The sequence below is a fragment of the Pezoporus wallicus genome, unplaced genomic scaffold (assembly GCF_028554395.1).
Source record: "Pezoporus wallicus isolate ANWC-B61680 ecotype Strahan unplaced genomic scaffold, APGP_CSIRO_Pwel_v1 scaffold_2584, whole genome shotgun sequence".
Classification (NCBI taxonomy): domain Eukaryota; kingdom Metazoa; phylum Chordata; class Aves; order Psittaciformes; family Psittacidae; genus Pezoporus; species Pezoporus wallicus.
Window position 1 is genome coordinate 6461928 of NW_026642851.1, and position 19039 is coordinate 6480966.

At 39.7% G+C, this 19039-nt stretch overlaps 2 protein-coding genes across 5 annotated transcripts in view; both read left to right on the forward strand.

Moving 5' to 3' along the window:
- MRC1 (mannose receptor C-type 1) overlaps positions 1-3411 on the forward strand; it is a 60447-nt gene extending 57036 nt beyond the window's left edge. For all 4 annotated transcript variants that reach the window (XM_057432538.1, XM_057432537.1, XM_057432541.1 and 1 more), the window contains 3 exons: positions 83-250; positions 2433-2486; positions 2821-3411. In XM_057432538.1, the coding sequence (XP_057288521.1) occupies positions 83-250; positions 2433-2486; positions 2821-3071 (473 nt within the window). In that variant the 3' untranslated portion in view covers positions 3072-3411. The remainder of the gene's footprint in view (positions 1-82; positions 251-2432; positions 2487-2820) is intronic.
- Positions 3412-8257: 4846 nt separating this feature from the next.
- The window catches only part of LOC130611631 (macrophage mannose receptor 1-like), a 30598-nt gene continuing 19816 nt past the window's right edge, over positions 8258-19039 (forward strand). Inside the window, exons 1-11 of the mRNA XM_057432542.1 lie at positions 8258-8532; positions 10242-10640; positions 11660-11833; positions 12896-13060; positions 13365-13481; positions 14021-14164; positions 15532-15714; positions 15886-16040; positions 16901-17014; positions 17717-17832; positions 18601-18749. Of these exons, the coding sequence (XP_057288525.1) occupies positions 8472-8532; positions 10242-10640; positions 11660-11833; positions 12896-13060; positions 13365-13481; positions 14021-14164; positions 15532-15714; positions 15886-16040; positions 16901-17014; positions 17717-17832; positions 18601-18749 (1777 nt within the window). The 5' untranslated portion in view covers positions 8258-8471. The remainder of the gene's footprint in view (positions 8533-10241; positions 10641-11659; positions 11834-12895; positions 13061-13364; positions 13482-14020; positions 14165-15531; positions 15715-15885; positions 16041-16900; positions 17015-17716; positions 17833-18600; positions 18750-19039) is intronic.

Consider the following 19039-nt stretch of genomic DNA (forward strand, 5'->3'; position numbering starts at 1 on the left):
GGAAGGCAATAAATGTGGAGTGGGTGTCAAGATGGAAATAAATACTATCTTGGTTTTATATATTCAATGTTTTTCCAATTAGGGGAATGGCTGTGGCTAGACAACACTGCAGTGAATTTTGTCAACTGGAATGCAGGAGAGCCTTCCCCTCAACAAAATGAACACTGTGTTGAAATGTATGCGAGCTCTGGGTACTGGAATAATTTCTATTGTTCTTCCTACAGAGGCTATGTTTGTAAAAAGCCAAAAAGTAAGTGCTACATTTATGAATTTGTTTTATGCATGGAGTACGCTCCTTGTGTGCTAGCACTGGTAGATGGCTGATGCACTCAGTGCATTTTAGCTGGGTGTTTTGAGGTTTTATAAATGCTGAGGGGTGCATGCCAACAAAAAGACAAGAGTAAGTAACTCTTTGAAAGTCCAAGTTCTGACCAGTGCTTAACCCCCTTCAGAATTGGCTTAAAAGATTGTGTTCCTATCTTAACTGTACCTAGTGTATACACTTACTAAGTTTGCCTGTTCTATATTGATAATTGTTGAGTAATCACAATGTTAGTACTGTGCCTTGCACACAAATTTGTCTCATCTATTTGAAATTACATTCCATAGGGTATACCCTCAGCTCAGCCCTTTGCTTATTTCCCTCTGGCAGTCTCATGTGCCTGCATTCTCTGAGTATGAAGTAGTTTCTGTGAATTGAGTATTTTTTAATTGTAAGTTAATGAATAGATTTGAACCTTTTGTCTCTGTGTTCTCTTTTTTTGAGAAGATACATGAATGAAAAGCAGAGCATATGCTAAACCGAAAGTGTCCTGAAATAATAGAGTGTGCAAATTTGACATTAAGGTCATCTAGTGCATATGAGTTCCTAATAATTTCTTCCAGCATGCATTGCATTATCAAAATGTCTTACTAGTATTTACTGAGAAGAGTGAAATGCCTATAGTAGCTGAAATATGCCCACTTCCTCTACGTACCAGAAATGAAATTCTGCTTTTCTTTCTATAAATTTGTTCTCATGCAAAATTATTCTTACTTACTCAGATGCTTGTAATGATGACTCTATCTTCTATGGGAAATACTGCAGAACTGTCAGATACAGCCATCTGTATGATTCAGAGTCTTAGTTGCCTGTGTTTTGCGATTAACAAACAAGAAAGCACTTTATTTTCATTCTCTATCCAGAAAACTTTTCTCTCATTCACTTAATATATTTTTCAGGATTAGCTTTAGCCTCCTGAGGTGGAACACCATGGAGTCAGCCAAATGCCAATGTCAATGCAAGGGCTAGACAGTTGCTTACTCAAGAACAGGGCACAGTTGAGTCCTATACTGTTGTAGAAATGCACCTTGGCTTGACACAGTTTTGTAAAGCTGCGATAATGCTCCATTTGCAGAATTGAAAAAAAAAAACCCAAACACCACCAAACTAAATGGCTATAGGCTAATAAATTAGGTGTTAAAAACACTATAGGCTATAGGCTAATAAATTAGGTGTTAAAAACACGATTTTACTTAGTAAAATATGGCTTATATTTCTTGTTTTCTGAAGAGGCTGTAAATGCAAAACTGTGATTGAAGCCTTCCAATAGAATAGATGTAATTTTGTGTTCTATTTATTGAGGTAGTTTTTAAGACACTAATCTGAAATTTTGTAGCTGGTCTCTTTCATAAATAATCTAACTTTATTCCGTAAGTAAGGAGGTACTCCAAAGTACTGTTCAGTAGTTCAATAGGTGCTAGTTGGCTGTGCTAGAGATAGTAACTAGGTATATTCTAGGGGGAGAGGAACCTCAATCCATCCCAGTTCATCAGTTTGATGCCAGTGTCAGCAGTTGCTGCCCAGAGCCTGGAAAGGGGTCTCAGGTTCTTCCAGCAAGCCAGATTTCATGGTCCAGATATTAAATTTTAAGTGAGCTACAAACATTTTAGTTTGGATGTGATATGTGCTAAGACATTTTGGAGTCTGTGAGTGATTTCAGTTGCCTGTGTAGGTATGCCATGAAAGTCTCTTGGCAAACCAAATTTATTTTACTTGTTACGTTTTTATGAGATAACAAGTACTACATTTGTAATTATACTGAGGATTATGTTTGATCATCTTTGTCCTGAAGATGCTATGTAGATTTTCTTGTGGTTTTGTAGTGATGTCCATCTCCGTGGAACAATTTGATGATTCTTCTTTTCTGCTAGTATATATAACTAACTACATAGGAGACCAGAATACAGTAGACTAGGGTGCTGTGCCTTTTGATAGGCCAGATGTAGCTTTGCTTGGACTAAAACTAGGTGTTTTCAGTATGCAAGGTTGTGTATTATATATTTATCTGAGTATGATGTTCAGTATTTTCCAAATGTAGAAAAAAAAAAATAGAAATAAAAACCAGAATAACATAATAACATAATTCTTTTCCAATGTTTCAAAATGCCAGCAATTGAAATGCCACCAGCAGCTGAAGTACCACCAGCTGAAATGCCTACAAAGGGTAAGAATATTGTCTTTCAAGTAGCAAAAATCTCATGTAATATCATAAACAGAACAAATCGTATTCTGTATTATGTCTCTGACATTTTCTGATATATCTATTTCCTAAGAGCATAGGATAAAATATCCTCTATTCAGTGCCCAAACACAGATTTAAAAATAATAATTTGTGATGTATGCAGTGTTAAGATTAAAAATCAATTAATTTGCCTGTCATTATTTTGAAACAAATGGAATGCTTTTGCTTAAAGGATCATGCTTTCTAAAGAAATTGTTTCCAGTAATCAGATAAAGAGTATGTGGTGTCCTCTTGATTTCTTTGTATTTGTTTTCAGCAATGACGAAGGACAAGAAGACTCCTGCATTGAACCACGGTAAAACAGGAATTGTAGTTATTGTTGTCATCCTCATCCTAGTTGGAAGTGGCCTTGCAGGTTATCTCTTCTACAAAAGAAGGAAGAATCGCTTGTCAACAAATGACAGCTTTGAGAACAATTTGTATTTTAATAGTGATGCTGTTCCTGGAACTAGTGACACGAAGGATCTTGTGACCAACATAGAACGGAATGAACATGCAACACTTTAATGTAATGAAATGAAATGCAATGTAATATGTAATGTAAAATGTAATGTAATAAAATAAAATGTGCCTTGTTTTAATAAAATTATGCAACTAGATTTAAGCCAAAGCCATTTTCTCATGTGCAAATACCGCATTAGCCAGTTGCAGTGTGTGCGTAGTTATTTACAGCAGTTACTTTATTTTGTAACCATTGTATCATGTGTAAGATTTCAGATATCCTGATTTGATGGCCCACACTGGTGGGTGGGTCTTAAGGAAAGAGATAACACTGACTAGTTATTAAATGGAACAATAGAAATGGATGCAATAAAGGAAGTAAAATGTAGACAGATCCACTTGAGAAGGCTCTCAAGAGTTGAAGTTTCTGCGGCAGATTTATTTCCAGCCATGCTAATGCACAGATTCTCCATGCTATTCAACAAACATCTCTAATTCTACCATATTTCAGGCATTGCTAGGGATTCAACTACAGGGGTAGTTACTGGATGACAGTTTGTGTTCAGGCACATCCTCTTTGAACCACATAGAGAAAAAATCCTTTTCTGATATAATTTCAGTTCCCACAATTACACACATCCCAGAGAACCAAGTAGGTAGTTCTTGTAGTTTCTTTATTCTAAAATTTAATCAGGTAAAATCTGGGGACAGGTTGCTGGAGTGGAAAGTGTGGTTGGCGTTAACTGCCAGTGTTCTGGCTGCCTGCAAGTTGATTGGTCTGAGGGAGGTAATGAAGGTGATGACAAAACTTCTTTCTTTACAGGACAGTTACCGAGGAGAGGGAGGAACGTTACTTCTATGTGTTCAGAACTTTTACAGGAGTGCTGGACAGGTGTTAGGGTGATCACACACTGGTACTGTTCTCCTGTAGCCTCTCAATACACAGCATAAGTTTGTGGGGTGTGTGCTGAAGTCAAGCATAACTTATCTTTACCAGTGTATTAGCTACTACTGATTTTATTTCCTTTCTAAAATGGCTGGATCAGTTACCAGTTATGGAAATCTTAGACTCCCCAGGGTGGAGTTAATATGCATCTTTGTAAATCTTACAAGATGCAAATCCTGCATGAGTCCTCACTTGCATACAAAGGTTTACAAGGTTTGTTTTAATAGTTTCAGATTTTGTTCTGTGAAATAAAACAGTAACTAGCTTTGACTTTTTAAACAATTTTTTTTTTTTTTCATTTTATAGTCATGTCTATATAAGACTGTAACAATAAAATTAAAAAGGAGATGTTACAACTGGGGAGATTTTCCATCTGAAGTTGTGATTAAGTAACATATTGACCATATTTTCCTGAACCAGTCCCAGGATTGTCTGTTTAAAACCAAGACAAAAATGTCAGCTCAGTGATTTAGTAAAAATCTCACATATACATGTGGGTAAGATGGGGCAATTTGTGCTGGAACTACTTTTCCCCGGCTCTGCTCCCTTTCACCCAGTTACTTCCTTGCCTCTGTCCCTCCCACCGTTTCCATTTTTAATGCATAGTTGGTTGAGCATGTCTTTTCAAGGAGTAGCAGCTCTAATGGTTCTTCATGCCCCCTGATGTGGCTTACATGCCAGAAACCACCAAACTGGCTGATTAATGTGAGGATGATGCTTCAGTTACATAGAGAAGTGGTGCTGCCTAGCAAGGTATGTGAAAGGGATTCTGGAAGGTCAGGAGGCCCTGGCTGGAATCCCACCCTCATTGTGCAAACAGCAAAGAGATGCAGTCTCTATCTGAAGGAAGTTCAGTCCTGTTGTGGGGCCCTGCACAATCTGAGGCAGTATCTGCCTCAGATACTGTCTGATACATCTGTATAGCTGAACAGTATCATGGAGAATCCAGCTACTAGAGCCTGGATAGTTCTGAACTTACTCACCCAGTAACACTGCCTGAAATTCAACATCATTCTTGAGTTGAAGAGAATTAAAATGCGGTGCTAGTTACTAGCTGGCAGTAGGGGTAGCTGCTTCTGTGAAATCGCATGTCTGTTCTGCTCTCCTGTACAAATGGGTATGGATAAAACAGGAGGTACCAAACCAGAAGGTCTGCTCTGATCTGCTTGGCCTGCTTATTATAGAAAGAGTGAGTGAATGACTTGAAAGATTTTCAGAAGAGGGGGAAAGTTAAGCTGCATGGTTTACTGCCCCCCTACTACAATACAATGGAATTTCAGTTCCCACTGAAATGAGCAAACATGGCAGAGATGGCACTTAGAGCACAGGAAATCCTTACAGTTCCGTGTAGCTAGCTGAAGATGAGGACTGATTGAAGGCAGAGAAACGAACAAGCTTGAACACTTTAAATAATACCTAATTTTAATATAAGATTAAATCAAAGGCTTTTACCTAGGGACTTATACAGGAATTTTTTTTTTTTTTTTTTGTTTTGTTTTCTCAGTGATGGCAGCTCATTTATTAGACTGTCTGAATGCAGGGTCCAGTCCTAGGTTTTTATATCATCATTCCTTTGGTCATGCTTGTGACAAAACTGATCATGTAATTGCAAGAAAAATTGAGAGAGTACTTTCTGAAATGATATTCTCTTTCCGTGCTCTCATGTTATTTACATCCTTCCTGGACTGAGTTCTTGCGTGCTTGTTTTACCAAACATCATTTGGTGATCTGACATTATGTTCTTTTTTCCTGCTGCTAAACTGCAATGTTACTGACAAGTGAAGGAGTACATCAAGAATGTTTTGAAGACTGGGCTGGGGAAATCATTCCTGTTGCTCTACTTGACTGAAAAAGAACAGTGTGTCTTCTTGGAAATGATTCATATTCATATGGATGAAGCATAATTTGTTATTCAATGTATTCTGATCCTTCACCAATTCTTTCAGCCAGTTTCTACTACTGCTATTTCTGTAGGGATAGGTCAGCTGCCTTAGAACCATCTTGCTCTTGTGGCCTCTTGCTTTGTCTCCTGAGCAGATGCTCCTACTTAGAGGAGGTGTCAGGCTGCATATTGCATAAATATATACTCACAGAGGAACTGAGATCTTGCTTTTTTGCAATATTCTTGGTGTAAGAACAAGGTAAATAATTTCTTGAGTAATAAGATGAAACATACATGATGGATAAAAAAGCAAAGGTAATTTTTAACTAATATTTCATACCCATAATCCTCTGATTCTGCCAAGATTTCTTATATTTGATCTTGGCAGTTTAGACAATAAAAAATTTCTTCTTAATATCTGATCTTAAGCTACCCTCTTTCAGTTTAGAGCCAGGTCCTATTACTACTTGTTCTTATATATTTAACTTCTCTAGGGAAGCATCTGGTTGAACCTGGATGAACTCACCCATGCATTTCTGTGGGCAGTTGAGGAATGATTTTTTGGCAATATTTGATAGTGCGTAAAGGTTTGCATCTTTGCACATTTGTACGTTTCTGGGTACCCTTGTGTTTAACTTTCATTTCCCCTTTTCTCCAGAAGAGCTCAAGCTTCAGAGGAAAGGTGGTGAATCTGCAGGCTGTGAGTGTAACTTCCTGCCTGGGAGCAGAGATTGCTGAAGGAACAATGCTGACTCAACACGAAATCCGGCAGCCTTTCTTCCTTGCCACTTCTAAAATGTCAGCCTGTGCCTTGCCAAGTGAAGATGCTGGAGTGCATCTTTGCAATCTTCTCATTTTCTTTCCCACTCTTTGGGCTGTGATGGGGTCTGCTCAGGCAAGCATACAAACACTGAGGTGAAGCTGACCTTAGTATGCTTTACTGTTTTTCATCCTGTCTCAGCAGATTGTCACTCACAGTCCTTTACCAAACACTGATCTTTCTTCAGAATAGAACTAGTTTCCTTTTCCCTGTTGTAATTCCACTTGTTGCCTCACAGTAGCTTTGGAGATGCTGAGATGTTGTGTACAGAAGAACCACAAGACATTACATTTCTCCTGCCTAAATAAATAAGAATACTTTTTCCATCTGCACATCTGGAGTTCCTGAACAAGGAAGCAAGGACAATTGGGAAGTTGAGGTTGCAGAGCTAAGCATTCCCATGCTGGGGAGTACCAGAATTCTTTACTTCAGACTCAGTGCAGCCATCTTCGCATATGCATCATAATTTACTGAGTAATTGGCCATCTGCTGCCTTGTGGAGGCAGCTTTCTCTCTTCTCTCACTTCCTTCAGGTGTCAGTGTCCTTTTCAGGCTCACATTCTTTCCGTGTTTTTGGTCTAGCTGTACCTGCTGGCCCTCAGGTCCCACTATTTTCTCTCACTCTTGTAATTCTTTTTCTGCTCTAATTCCTTGTTTACCTTTTGAGACATCTGCATCTCAGCCAGAACAATAGAAGCAGGATCCCACACCTTCATGTAGGTGTCCAGGGCTTTTATTGCCTGGAACAGCAGCAGTTCTCAGGGAAAGACCCTATAAATTACTTGCTGCAAATACAATATTGGGGAAGTTACTCCAAACTAGCCTCTCCTGAAGATACAGTAAGAGAAATTTTTCAAAGGCCACAAGCAAAAAGGGATGCAAACATTGCACAGGAGTGCCTTTTCTCTTCCCTACCCTCTATGTTTGTCTAATTCTTTTACCTAACATGAAGGAGAGAGCTTTTTCAAGCTAACTATCCAAATTCTGTCAGGATGCCTGAAGGGTGTGCATTTTAAGGGTGCAAACTTTCACAGACCAGTGGGGTGAAAAAGGTGGCAGCATTCCATATTCCTCTCTAGTAATAGCTGAAAATCCACTGTTTTCCAGTTACAGGTTCTCTTCTTCCTAGAACTTTGTGGTTTCTTTTTGGAGTTTCTTTGGTTGTTGCTATCAGTTTGGGTCCAGTGCTCCTGCATATGGCCAGGAATGGAGCAAAAGAAGGGAGAGGTGCCTCCTGAAGAACACAGGCCCTATTTTCTACAGTTTTTCTCTTTTCTGTGGAACTGCAGACATGGGAAATTCTGGTTCTCTCTGATTCCGAGCCACAGGTACTTGATTTGCAAGGTGTCAAAGCCAAGTTTTCACAGTACTGCATTGCACTGTGGCTTTTTTTCATCATTTATTGCTACAGACAAACCTTCCTCTTCTTTTTTCCTTTTTTCCTTTATTTCTGGTGAAGAGACATTCATGTCACCTTTTTGTAAAAATAATGATCCTGAATTGTAAGGTACGTCTCCAAAAATCCTCACTAAAATGTTTGCTCTTAGATCTCGTATTTCGATGGAAGACAAAAATTTTATACAATAGAAAAACTAACTTAGAAAGCAAAGTTTATTCATCGATGTATTATTTCAAAATTACTCATGTGACATGATACAGTTCCTTATTTCCTTATTTGCAGCTCAGAACTTCCCTGCATCTGTTGGGTCTTAAAAACAAGAAAGGGTGATTCACTGCATGAGGGTTTTCTTGCGAGGCACAGAGTTGGTCTTAGCATCAGTTTGACGGGAAGGGGAGAAGGGAGTCAAACGTTTGGCCATGGCTGTCTACCTGCTCCTGACATTTCTCTTTTCCTCTAGTACAGCTCTTCAAATATCCGGTAAGTGTTTGTCCTCTGCTGAATATGAAGGTTTGCAAGTTTTTTCTCATGCTTCCCTGATGTCCCTGCTTGGTGAACAGTGAATTTAGATCTAGTTACAGCATGTAATTTGAAACAGTTTTATTCAACTCTTAAATTTGGTGGTATCTATATTGTCATTCTGCTTCCTTAAAACAGCTTTGAAGGTAGCGCACAAATGAAAGAAATATGCCAAGAGATGTAAGCATAATCTAGACAGTACTGGTCCCTGAAAGTCAGCCAGCTGAATGCAGACAAAAGCTGATCTGGAATTACTCCTCTGGGGGTTAGAAGAGCTCAGAAGTGCAGGGGAGCATCCTCAGCATGCACAGAAATGCTGGCTGATGTGTGCTTTGAGTTTCTTCATTCATATAGACTATGGCATACTGATTGTTGTGTAGTAGAATCCAATTTTTCCATGCTGATGGCTTTAGGATGGACCTTAAAAGCTTCAGTCTGTTATATTTCAGATACTCTGCGGCTGAGAGGAAAACAAATGATGGTGTGTCTGCAGCTCTTTCCCTTAGGAAGCTCCCAGCTAGAGAAATGGGGGAGTCCAGTGCTATCGCCTGAGTAGCAGCAGGGACTTGCCAACACTGATCTAATCTACTACAGGAGAATTTCTTTGCATATTTTTGGGTCAGACCAAGCTGGCTCTAACCCGTCCTCTGCTAACCTTGTCAAGAACCAAAGAACCACTGCAGCAGGACAGCTGTGCCAGGGCAAATGCCATCTGCCTTGTTCAGGTCTGCAGCCTCTCAGACAAACTCACTAAGGCTGTTCAACTGCTCCTGGCAGCTTGGGCATAAGGGGGGGGGTGGTGGTGGTGGTGGTATGAAAGCCCATTCTATCCTTCACAAGGAATCTTGGGTGTCAGTAAAGCTCAATGGCACAGTGGAGAGAGTTGGATGATGTTCCTTTCACTTTTAGATATTGCTAAGGTGAGCTGCAAAAATGGTCAGGGTTCAGAGCAGGCTGAAGTTATGTCCCTTTTCTGAAGCTGCTCCTAAGAAACAAAATGCTGTTGTGCAGTGTCTCGCATTTCTATTTACAAATGTAGCTATTAATGGCACTTGGGGTACTTAGCTTAACTGTGCTCAGAACTGAACTGATGATGCTGCAAGTTGTAGCTTCCCTCCTGAGAAACTCGCAAGTTGAACTTTGTGAAGAAACAACTTTTTGCACAGTTGCCAAGAATTTCAAAAGTAATTAACCAAACCCGAAGAATACACCCCTTGCTTGTTGAGCTGAAGACCACAAAGTCGTTCTGGACTGAATATTCTGGGGTGAATTTTGAAGTATGTAAATGATTTTTAATAGCTCAAGAAAAAAAAGTCTTTTTACTTGCAGAATTAAAGCCTGTTTAATGGGCTGTGGGGTGGTGGAAGAACTCATTAAATTTAATAAAAGCCGTTTTTGAATGGTGTTTTGAGAACATTGTGCTTTAGGGAGGGATGTGAACAAGAGTGAGGAAGAGTGATTTCTATTGAAAGAAATGTATTTTCAGCTTCTGCTTTGCTTGCATCTTAAGAATATATTGATGAATATCCTTCATACTGATTGATTAACGTTGATTTCTTTCTCTGTGGACTTTATATATCAATTCTTTTGTTGTAGCAGACTGTCAAATAGCAAGTAACTGATCTAAAAAATCTTTCTTCAGATGTTTGCTTTCTCATTTTATTTTATAGATAGTGGGATATTTTCATTCTATAATGAAGATAGCAAGCTCTGTGCCCAAGCTCAAAACTCTAGCTCGGTCATAACTACTACTTGTGATGAGCACAATGAGTTTCAACAGTTCAGGTGGATCTCTGCCAAGCAGCTGCTGAGTGTGGGGCTCAAGCTGTGCCTAGGAGTGCTCTCCAAGGATGAAGAGGCTGCCATCACGTTGGAATCCTGCAACAGGACGAATGAGCTCCAGTGGTGGGAATGTAGAAATGAGATGCTTGCAACCTATGGCAAGGATTTATTTTTCAACTATGGCAAAGGGAAAGGGAAGAAAATTAGGTTGTCCAAAGCATTAGGCAAAGGGAGCATGTGGAAAATCTATGCAACTGCAGACAGCATGTGCTCTCAGCGCTACGAGGGTGAGTACTGAAAATTAATCTCTATTTCTAGTTAACTTGACTGCCCCTATTTGCAAAGCATTCCACCTCCTGCTTGCCATGCAGCAATCCTTTTCTTACAGTGACACCAGCAGCAGAGCTAACTACGAATAGGTTGTAGAAAAGCAGGCAAATACAACTGTATTTATTTCTGCATAATTTGGAAAGTGCAATTCTTCCAAGTGATAGAATAAAATGATGAAGGCCTATAATATAATCGTAATGGAGAATGGGAAATCTATTTGTACAGCAAAAGCAGGAGAAAACCTATGACTATTTCAAAACATGTCTGATTGATTTGTCTTATACTTAAATATTTATTTTTTCTGTTACTTGGATTTCCTTTTCATGCATTATTATCCCTCTGGGGGTGTTTAGAGTGGCCCGAGTGTTCAACCTCTTTTCTGCTGTGACACTGGTAGGGTGTGAAGTTAAGTAACAAGGGTTGAAAATCTGACTGTGACCCACAATGGTTCCAGCTGGAATGAAGTTTGTCATGACTTTGTTAGATAGCAGGAAATTACACTACATAGAGATGGGAGAGTTTACTCCCCAGCAAGGACACTTACAAATTTAAGATATAGCTTCCTGTCATGATGAATAATAAAAATATCTCCTTTCAAGCCTCTTCAACCATACAGGGAAAAAAAAATACAAAACGAACCTAAATATCATCCAAGGACAGAAGTATGTATGCAATGGGAGAAGCTGAGTCTAGAGCACCTCTGACACTGTAGTCCAGACAGCAATGAAAAATAAAAGTTAGATAGAAGTTGGTCTAAGGGCAAATTAAGAGTTGTTTGAGAGTCTTAATTCTGAGTATCTTTCCATAATCACACCTCATTAGCACAGCAGCCTGGGAAGTCTTTGTGGTAATGAATTACTCATAAGCTGAGCTCTTGTACTACTCAGGTGTGTCCATGGAGAGCTGCCTATGAGCAGACACTGTGCTGTATGTCTGACACCAACTGACTACTACTGATCTATTGTTCTCTCTGTAGATATCTATACACTGGGGGGAAATGCCTTTGGCGCACCTTGCGTGTTCCCTTTTAAGCTCCATGGTAAATGGTACACTGAGTGTATCCCCCGGAGTGACGATGCAGGCTCTCTCTGGTGTGCAACTTCTTCAGACTTTGATAAAGACCATTTGTTTGGAAACTGTCCACTAAAAGGTAATTTATTTATAAAGATTTCAGGAAAGTCATTAAGCAAAGTTTTCATCCTCTCTCACAGCCAAAATCTCCTTGGGATGTGGAATCTGAACATAGCCTTGGGTGACATGTCCCTGTGTGAGGTGTCCCTGGCCATGGCAGGAGGGTTGGAACTTGATGATCTTAAGGTCCTTTCCAACCCTAACTATTCCATGATTCTATGATTAGCACTGGGCAGTGAGCTAGATTCTACTAGCCTCTTTCACTGGTGAGTTACACAATAGCAAAATGAGGTATCTGCTCTTCACTCTTACTGTTTCTCCAGCAGAGATGAGGAGTGGTCCTATAGTGTTTCTGAGACTGGTGCATATAGGGAATATTCTGAGGGTGGTGACTGGAACTGATGGAAAAAGGAAGAGAAAGTGCTAGGACTAGGGAGAAGCATGAGCAAATGAAAGTCAGAAGGAGTGCAACGGATGGGGAAGGTGAGATACAGGGAAGCAGGAGACAGTGGTGTATTGTAGGATGGAAAACAGGAAGGCTGAAGTGAATGGAAGGGTGCAGGATATGGGCAGTGGCCTTTACCTGCTTCCAGTGCTCCAGTGCTCCTTATGCCTACATCCAACAGAACCTTCCAATATTCCCAGCACAACTTCCTTAGCCCTCACCCTCACTTTACATCTGATTGGAAGTGATCATTTCTGTCATGTTGAGAAGTTTTGAAGAGCATAAGAGGGGTCCTAAGGTCAGAAATGGGTTTGGAGATTTTCTGCATGAGTAAAGAAAGGCATGTGTACAGGTAGAATATATCAGTGAGTGGGTTAATGTGGACTGAACTGTGAGACAAATAGATAACATAAAGAACAGTGTTAATGAAGAAAAATTAGGTTTGTAAGGAGGAAGAATTCCTTATGTGATTAATGTATTATTAATATTGAACAAAGTATATTTAAGTGGGGCAAACTATATGTAAAAGTTTAGCAAACTATAAAGTTATGTAGTTTTAGTCTGCAATGAAGGTTTTATTTTCGGAGTTGGCAAGTATGATTGTCTTTGTCAAACAGCTGTTATCATGTTTTATAGACACCATCCACAACAACCTTTGGAAAACAAATCCTGTGACAGGAACTCACTATCAGATAAACTCAGAGTCACTTTTGACATGGTACCAAGCAAGAAAAAGCTGCCAGCAGCAGAATGCAGAATTATTAAGTATCACAGACGTTCGTGAAGAAATGTATTTATTAGGTAAAGTAAAAAACCCAGAACATCATCAAACAAGCAAGTTAATGCATATGTTTAAAATGTAAATCATCTCCAAGAGCCTTAACATGGATACTTACATTTACCTTGTGAAAACAGGCCTTAAAAAAGTTTGTCCCTTTCTCACAAAAAAAAATGGATTAAAATAGTGGAAAAATGTAACCTATATTAAAGAAAAAAGATATCTACAATGGCACATTTTGGTTTTCCATGCTCTAAGTTTTAGCGAATAACTTGTAAAATCAGAGGCATTTAATAACTTTACTGTTTGTTTCTTCTGGCCATTTAGGGCTCACTAGTGACCTGAGTGTCAATGCAAAGCTCTGGACTGGTCTTTTCAGTGCACTTGACAGTGGCTGGCAATGGACTGGGGGCAGTCCTTTCAGATACCTAAACTGGGCTCCAGGTAAGTGCACTTTCCTGAAAAGATGATCAGTGTCTGGGTTAAAATTCTCTTCTCTTCCCCATATTATTTCCTTAAGATACAATTCACCGTCTCGCATGTTGCCATATTACGTATTTTCATAATAGTTGCTGTGACTACAAGGAAATCCGAAGGTTGAGCACTCCTGTGGACCTAAAAAGCACATTCCATGTCCCGTGTTCCGCTGTAAAAGATGCTGAGTTGTTTGCTATACTATCACCCCATAAGTAATTGTGCCTTAGATGAACTTTTATAAAACTCTTTCTGTCTGCTGCCATGCTTCAAATACACTGAATTTCTTCTTGACCAGTGCATGGGAGAAGAGTGGCCAGTCTCATGTTTTAAATGCCAACCCTCTCAGCCATCCCATTGGTGTTCCTTTGTCACCTATCTAGTGAATTATCACTCTAAAGAATAATTCAGTAGAGGCTTTGCAACTGCAAAAGACTTGTGTGCTCCCTCCTGTGATAAGGAGAAAATTTTCAGTGTTAACAGAGGGATTCTTTGCCTCTTTCCTAAAGGAAATCCCGCTGTGGAATCTGGAAAAATATGTGGGGCCTTCCAAGGCAGGAACGGCAAATGGGAAAACCAGGTGTGTGAGCGGAAACTGGGATATATCTGCCAAAAGAGAAACTCCTCCTTGGATTCCTCCACTATTGCCTCAGGTATGTTTATTGAAAAACAAGGCTATTTTTGTAGTCAGTGGGAAATACTGGGGAGATGCCATATATACAGTGACAATATATTGTTAAAACAAAAGGATTACACTTGTTGACCTGGGTCAAACACTGAGAAGACTTTAATTTTCTTATTTTGAAGATGATATCTAGATATTGTTCATCATTTTGAAGGGATCCAAGGGAACTAAAGGAAGCAGTGTTATATATTTAGTCATGTTGTCCAGACCAGAAGATACTAATGAATATCCTGTACTCTGAAAAATACAGTAATGATGTGTCCTGCTAAAAGATGTGAGCCAGAGTTCACACTCCCCCTGCTCTCTCTGACCCTTTTTTTTTAATGTTCTGAAAGGCAATATTCAGAATATGGGGCTGGCACCTTTTCCCAGTTGAGTTCCCTCTCCACCTGAGGCAGACTAGGTCTTATCTGTGTGAAGAAAGGTGTGCAATTACTTCACCTGGGAATTCCTAGCCTGTAACTAACTCTACAGTAACTGAACTGCATGTATGCTAATATATAAGATTATTCTCTGGCTCAGGGTATGAATGGCACATCGTAGCTGGTGTTCTGTACATTCTGGCTGCATCCAGAGGGCTCACTGAGAATGGTTTCTGACCCCTGGTAACCTCCAGACCATGCCTGGATGCTGTTCAGGGCAATGCAAGTTCGTGCCAGTCAAAACTGTGTCCAGGGAGCACTGAACAATGTAGTTGATCACATGCCAACATTGGGTGCACATGCTGCACTCTTCAGATTACTGTGTAGGTGCAGATCATGTGAACCTTCAAAGCTGTGGAACCTGGCTGGCCACTCTAATTTCACACCAAGAAATAGCCTCTGAATGAAGCGTGAGGCATTTCTGTGCAGCTGGGATTTCTGACATGTCTAGTAAAACATAAACACGTCTGGGGCCTCTGATATATGGTTTGGGCTGTGCAGGAGCTCCAACTGTCTCCTGAGCACCTGGTGTTTCCAGAAAGTAATATGCAAAATCTCCCAAATTCAGTAAGATAAATTCCCTATGTAGGAAAAGACCCCCTCTTCTGTAAAACATGGCTGTACCCAGAGCCACAAAGAGGGGGATTTAATAGGGAGTTGTGTCCTGAAAGTCTGCATGCCAAATTATTTAGCATTTATTTAATCCTGGAAAAGTGTTTTTTGTTAGCTTCCAGCACAATTGGGGTGGAAAAATCTGGTTTGTGTTCTTTGTGATTCTCAGACTTTTGCTTCTCTCCTCTGCCAGTATGTGCTCCAATATTTCAAATTCAAGTCAGTACAAGTGATTTTCTTTTGGATTAAAAGAAAACACTTAATAGGACTGCTCATGAATTGTTTGAAATAATCTTTTTAGGTGACTTAAAGCCTTTTAAGTGCCCCAGAGACTGGGTGGCCTATGCAGGTCATTGCTATAGAATTTACAGAGCACCCAAAATATGGAAAGAAGCCCAGTCTTCCTGTAGAAAAGAAGACGGAGAGCTGGCGAGTATTCATAACATTGAAGAGTACAGTTTTACAGTGTCTCAGCTTGGGTACAGTAAGTATTTTATCTGAAATTACACTGTTACTATTATTCATTTGATCATTGTAACCATGATCTTAGATGTTTGTTGTATTTTTTAAAATATCCTTGGTCAAAAGCGGGCATGAGATGTGATTGCTCCATTTTAAGATCTGCCCATACCTACAATTACCCTTGTGTTCCCAGAGCCGGAGGATGAGCTGTGGATTGGTCTAAATGACCTCAGGGTTCAAATGTATTTTGAATGGAGTGATGGGACACCTGTGACTTATACCAAATGGCATCATGGAGAGCCGACCCACACACTGAATGAGGCAGACTGCATCGTTATGAAGGGAGAGGTAAAAATCCCTCTCCCATTTTCATGCTTTCTTCTCTCCTTTGTGCCCTCTCAAAGGAAAACATGACAAAAAAATTGGATAAAAGGTAAAAAGGACAGGGGTTTGGAAGCTTTTTATGAACTTGACTTAATTCAGGATATTTTAGGATGGAGAGAGACTGAAGACCAGGTGGGGGAAGTTGTATGATGAAGCACCAGAAGCAGTGTGCTGCTTTGAGACTCAGTCTGCTCTACAGTAAATCTCCCATCTGAAACTGGGGGAAGTAACTCATCATCCACATTCAACATGGCTGATCATAGCTGCATAGTATGATTCTTGGAGCAAGGACTTCCTTGTTTCCCCTAAGACACCTAAAATATAGGTTTATTAGGGCTACTTTGGAGTCTCATGTTACTGGAGGCACAAAATATTAGGTACAAAAAAAAATTTATCTTGCTTTGTGGTCAGCATAAAATGACATATGATACTATGGAAAAAAACTCAAGCAATGCATTTTATGTATTTTATGCTTAGTTGAGCCAGCATTTCCTTTCTATTATCATCTGGTTATATGAACATAATAAATAGCATGATGGTGAGAATAAAGTGGAACAGCATGTTTCCCTCCTGTTCACGTAGGCCACTGAATCTTTAATGCATGTAACCCTCCTTCTCACACCTCTGAGAAAACGTGGCCCTTGCTGTCTTTATTGTGTTTCTTGTTTTGGAGTTTTGGAGAAGGCAAAGGCAAGGAAGAGAGCTGAAATGGCCTCAGCCAGTCAAAGAGAGAGGGGTTCATTCTGAGGATGGTGATTATTTTTGTTGGATCTGTATGTCTCTAGATTTCACTTTTCTTTGTGTTTTCTTCTTACCATGCTCAGGATGGATCCTGGGCTGACAGTGCTTGTGAAAAGAAACTCGGCTATGTCTGTAAAAGAAAACCTTTGGCAGAACAAGCTGGAGAAGATGAGGTTACTTACCCAGGTTGCCAGAAAGTAAGTATAAAACCAAAGCAGTGAAAGGTTGTTTCTTCTTACTTTCACTCCCATGATGTTACCATTAAGTCAATTATTTTGACTGTTCCTGGTGGAGCCCTAGAAAACTGCTGATTAGATCAATGGGGAAAATTTGTCTTCATTTAATAAAAAAGTAGATTGATTTTTTTTTTCTATTCCCTTATATGAGAACTCCCCTCAGCTCTCTCCTAGTGCAGAAGTGGTCACTTCATCCATAAAAGCCTCTCTCTGCAGTTCATGTCAGTATTTTTTCATGCTATATCCCACTGGTCTTGGGTTGCATGCTGCATTCTTTGGTTCAACCAATCCGCCACAGGGGGCAGGAATATGTGGGCTGACTTTTGTTGCAGATTGTTTGTAACCTCCAGCAACAGCTACACTTGCACGATGAGAAGGCAAAGCAGGCTACTCAAGAGGCTGCAAAGTGGCTGTGACCGTGCTTGTCAGCTCCAAGTCATAACCATGTTTCACTGCTCACAGAGACCCCTTGTGTGTCCTTTATCAAGGGGCAAGACACAAAGTTGTGGAGACAAAAGCTGTGTTTGATTATCCTCTGTTTCTTCTCATGGCTTCTGATGTTAATTTTGACCTGAGTTGTGGTATTAATGTGGCTTTTGGAAGTGTACTGTGGTGTGCCATCTGACAGTCGCTCTTGTGCATCTCTGCTGTTGACACTGGCAGGGCTGGATGAAGCACGGCTTCTACTGTTACTCCGTGGGTCAGTTGCCAGCAACATTTTCAGAAGCAAAACAAATATGTGAAGAAAACAAAGGTTACCTGGTTACTGTGAGAGACAGGTATGGAAACATAATTCTTGTCCTTTCCTAGGTGCAACGAGGCTGGAAGGACCAAACAGAAATCTCTTCTTTGCAGTTGTTCAGTGTCTGGTGTGGTACCGCCCCCTTGCCGGAAATTTATGTTGGAACTGAAGAAGCATTACGAAATACATCAGGGTCTTTTATGTCATCAATATACGCATTCAAGCCATTGCTATTACCTGCCTAAGCTGTTGGTGACTCTGGGTTTTTTAATCAACAAACCCAGATTGCCAGATTGTTTAAAACTGATTGAACTAAAAAAAAAAATAAACATGCAACTATTTATTTCTTCAGAATATGAGCTTTTCAGCCTTTTCTCTGCAATAGGAAAATCTAGAGACACACCCTTTTTTAGAAGAATTTAAACATCTAGATGTTATCATAAAGCTCAGTAAAACACTAGCACTTATTCATGCAGAATGAATAATATTATGTACATTATTACTAGTACTGTTTCGCTTATGTTCGTTGTGCATTACAAAATGAAAATAGAATCACTCTAAATTCTAAACATGATTCACATTACCAAAATAGAAAATAAAAATCAATTTACATGACCTTGAAATATAAATTAAAAAAAATATATTATGATTACATGACAATTAGAACGTCTCATTCCATACTGATCTTTCCCCACATATTAACAAGTCACCGTAACTTTATCAGATTTGCTACAATGAACGGTTTGGAGAAATGAACAAATTATGATAAAATGTGATACATTCGATTGGTACTTATTCTTCACAGGTACGAACAAGCTTTTCTGACTTCTGTAATTGGATTAAATCCAGCAAAGTATTTCTGGATTGGTTTCTCAGACACAGAGGAGCAGGGGACGTTCAAGTGGGCTAGTGGGGATGTGGTCACCTTCACACACTGGAACGCAGGAATGCCTGGTACGTGGCCACCAACTTTCCGCTTTGGGGGTCCAATGAAAGCTAAATAGCAGTTTAGAAACTCTACTGGCATAAAGTGGCAGAAACACCAGTGCAACTTTCCGCTTGTGCCAAAGGGATTAAATCGGGGGTCGTGGTAACTCCTTCCAGTAGACCACCTGGGACTGCATGTCTCTATTGAGATCGTTTGTTCTTTGTTGTTTGATAGTGTTGATAAGTGATTCATAGTATAGTGTAAATATATAATGTATTTATAATGTAAAAATGATAACGTTTCTTTTTATGATATA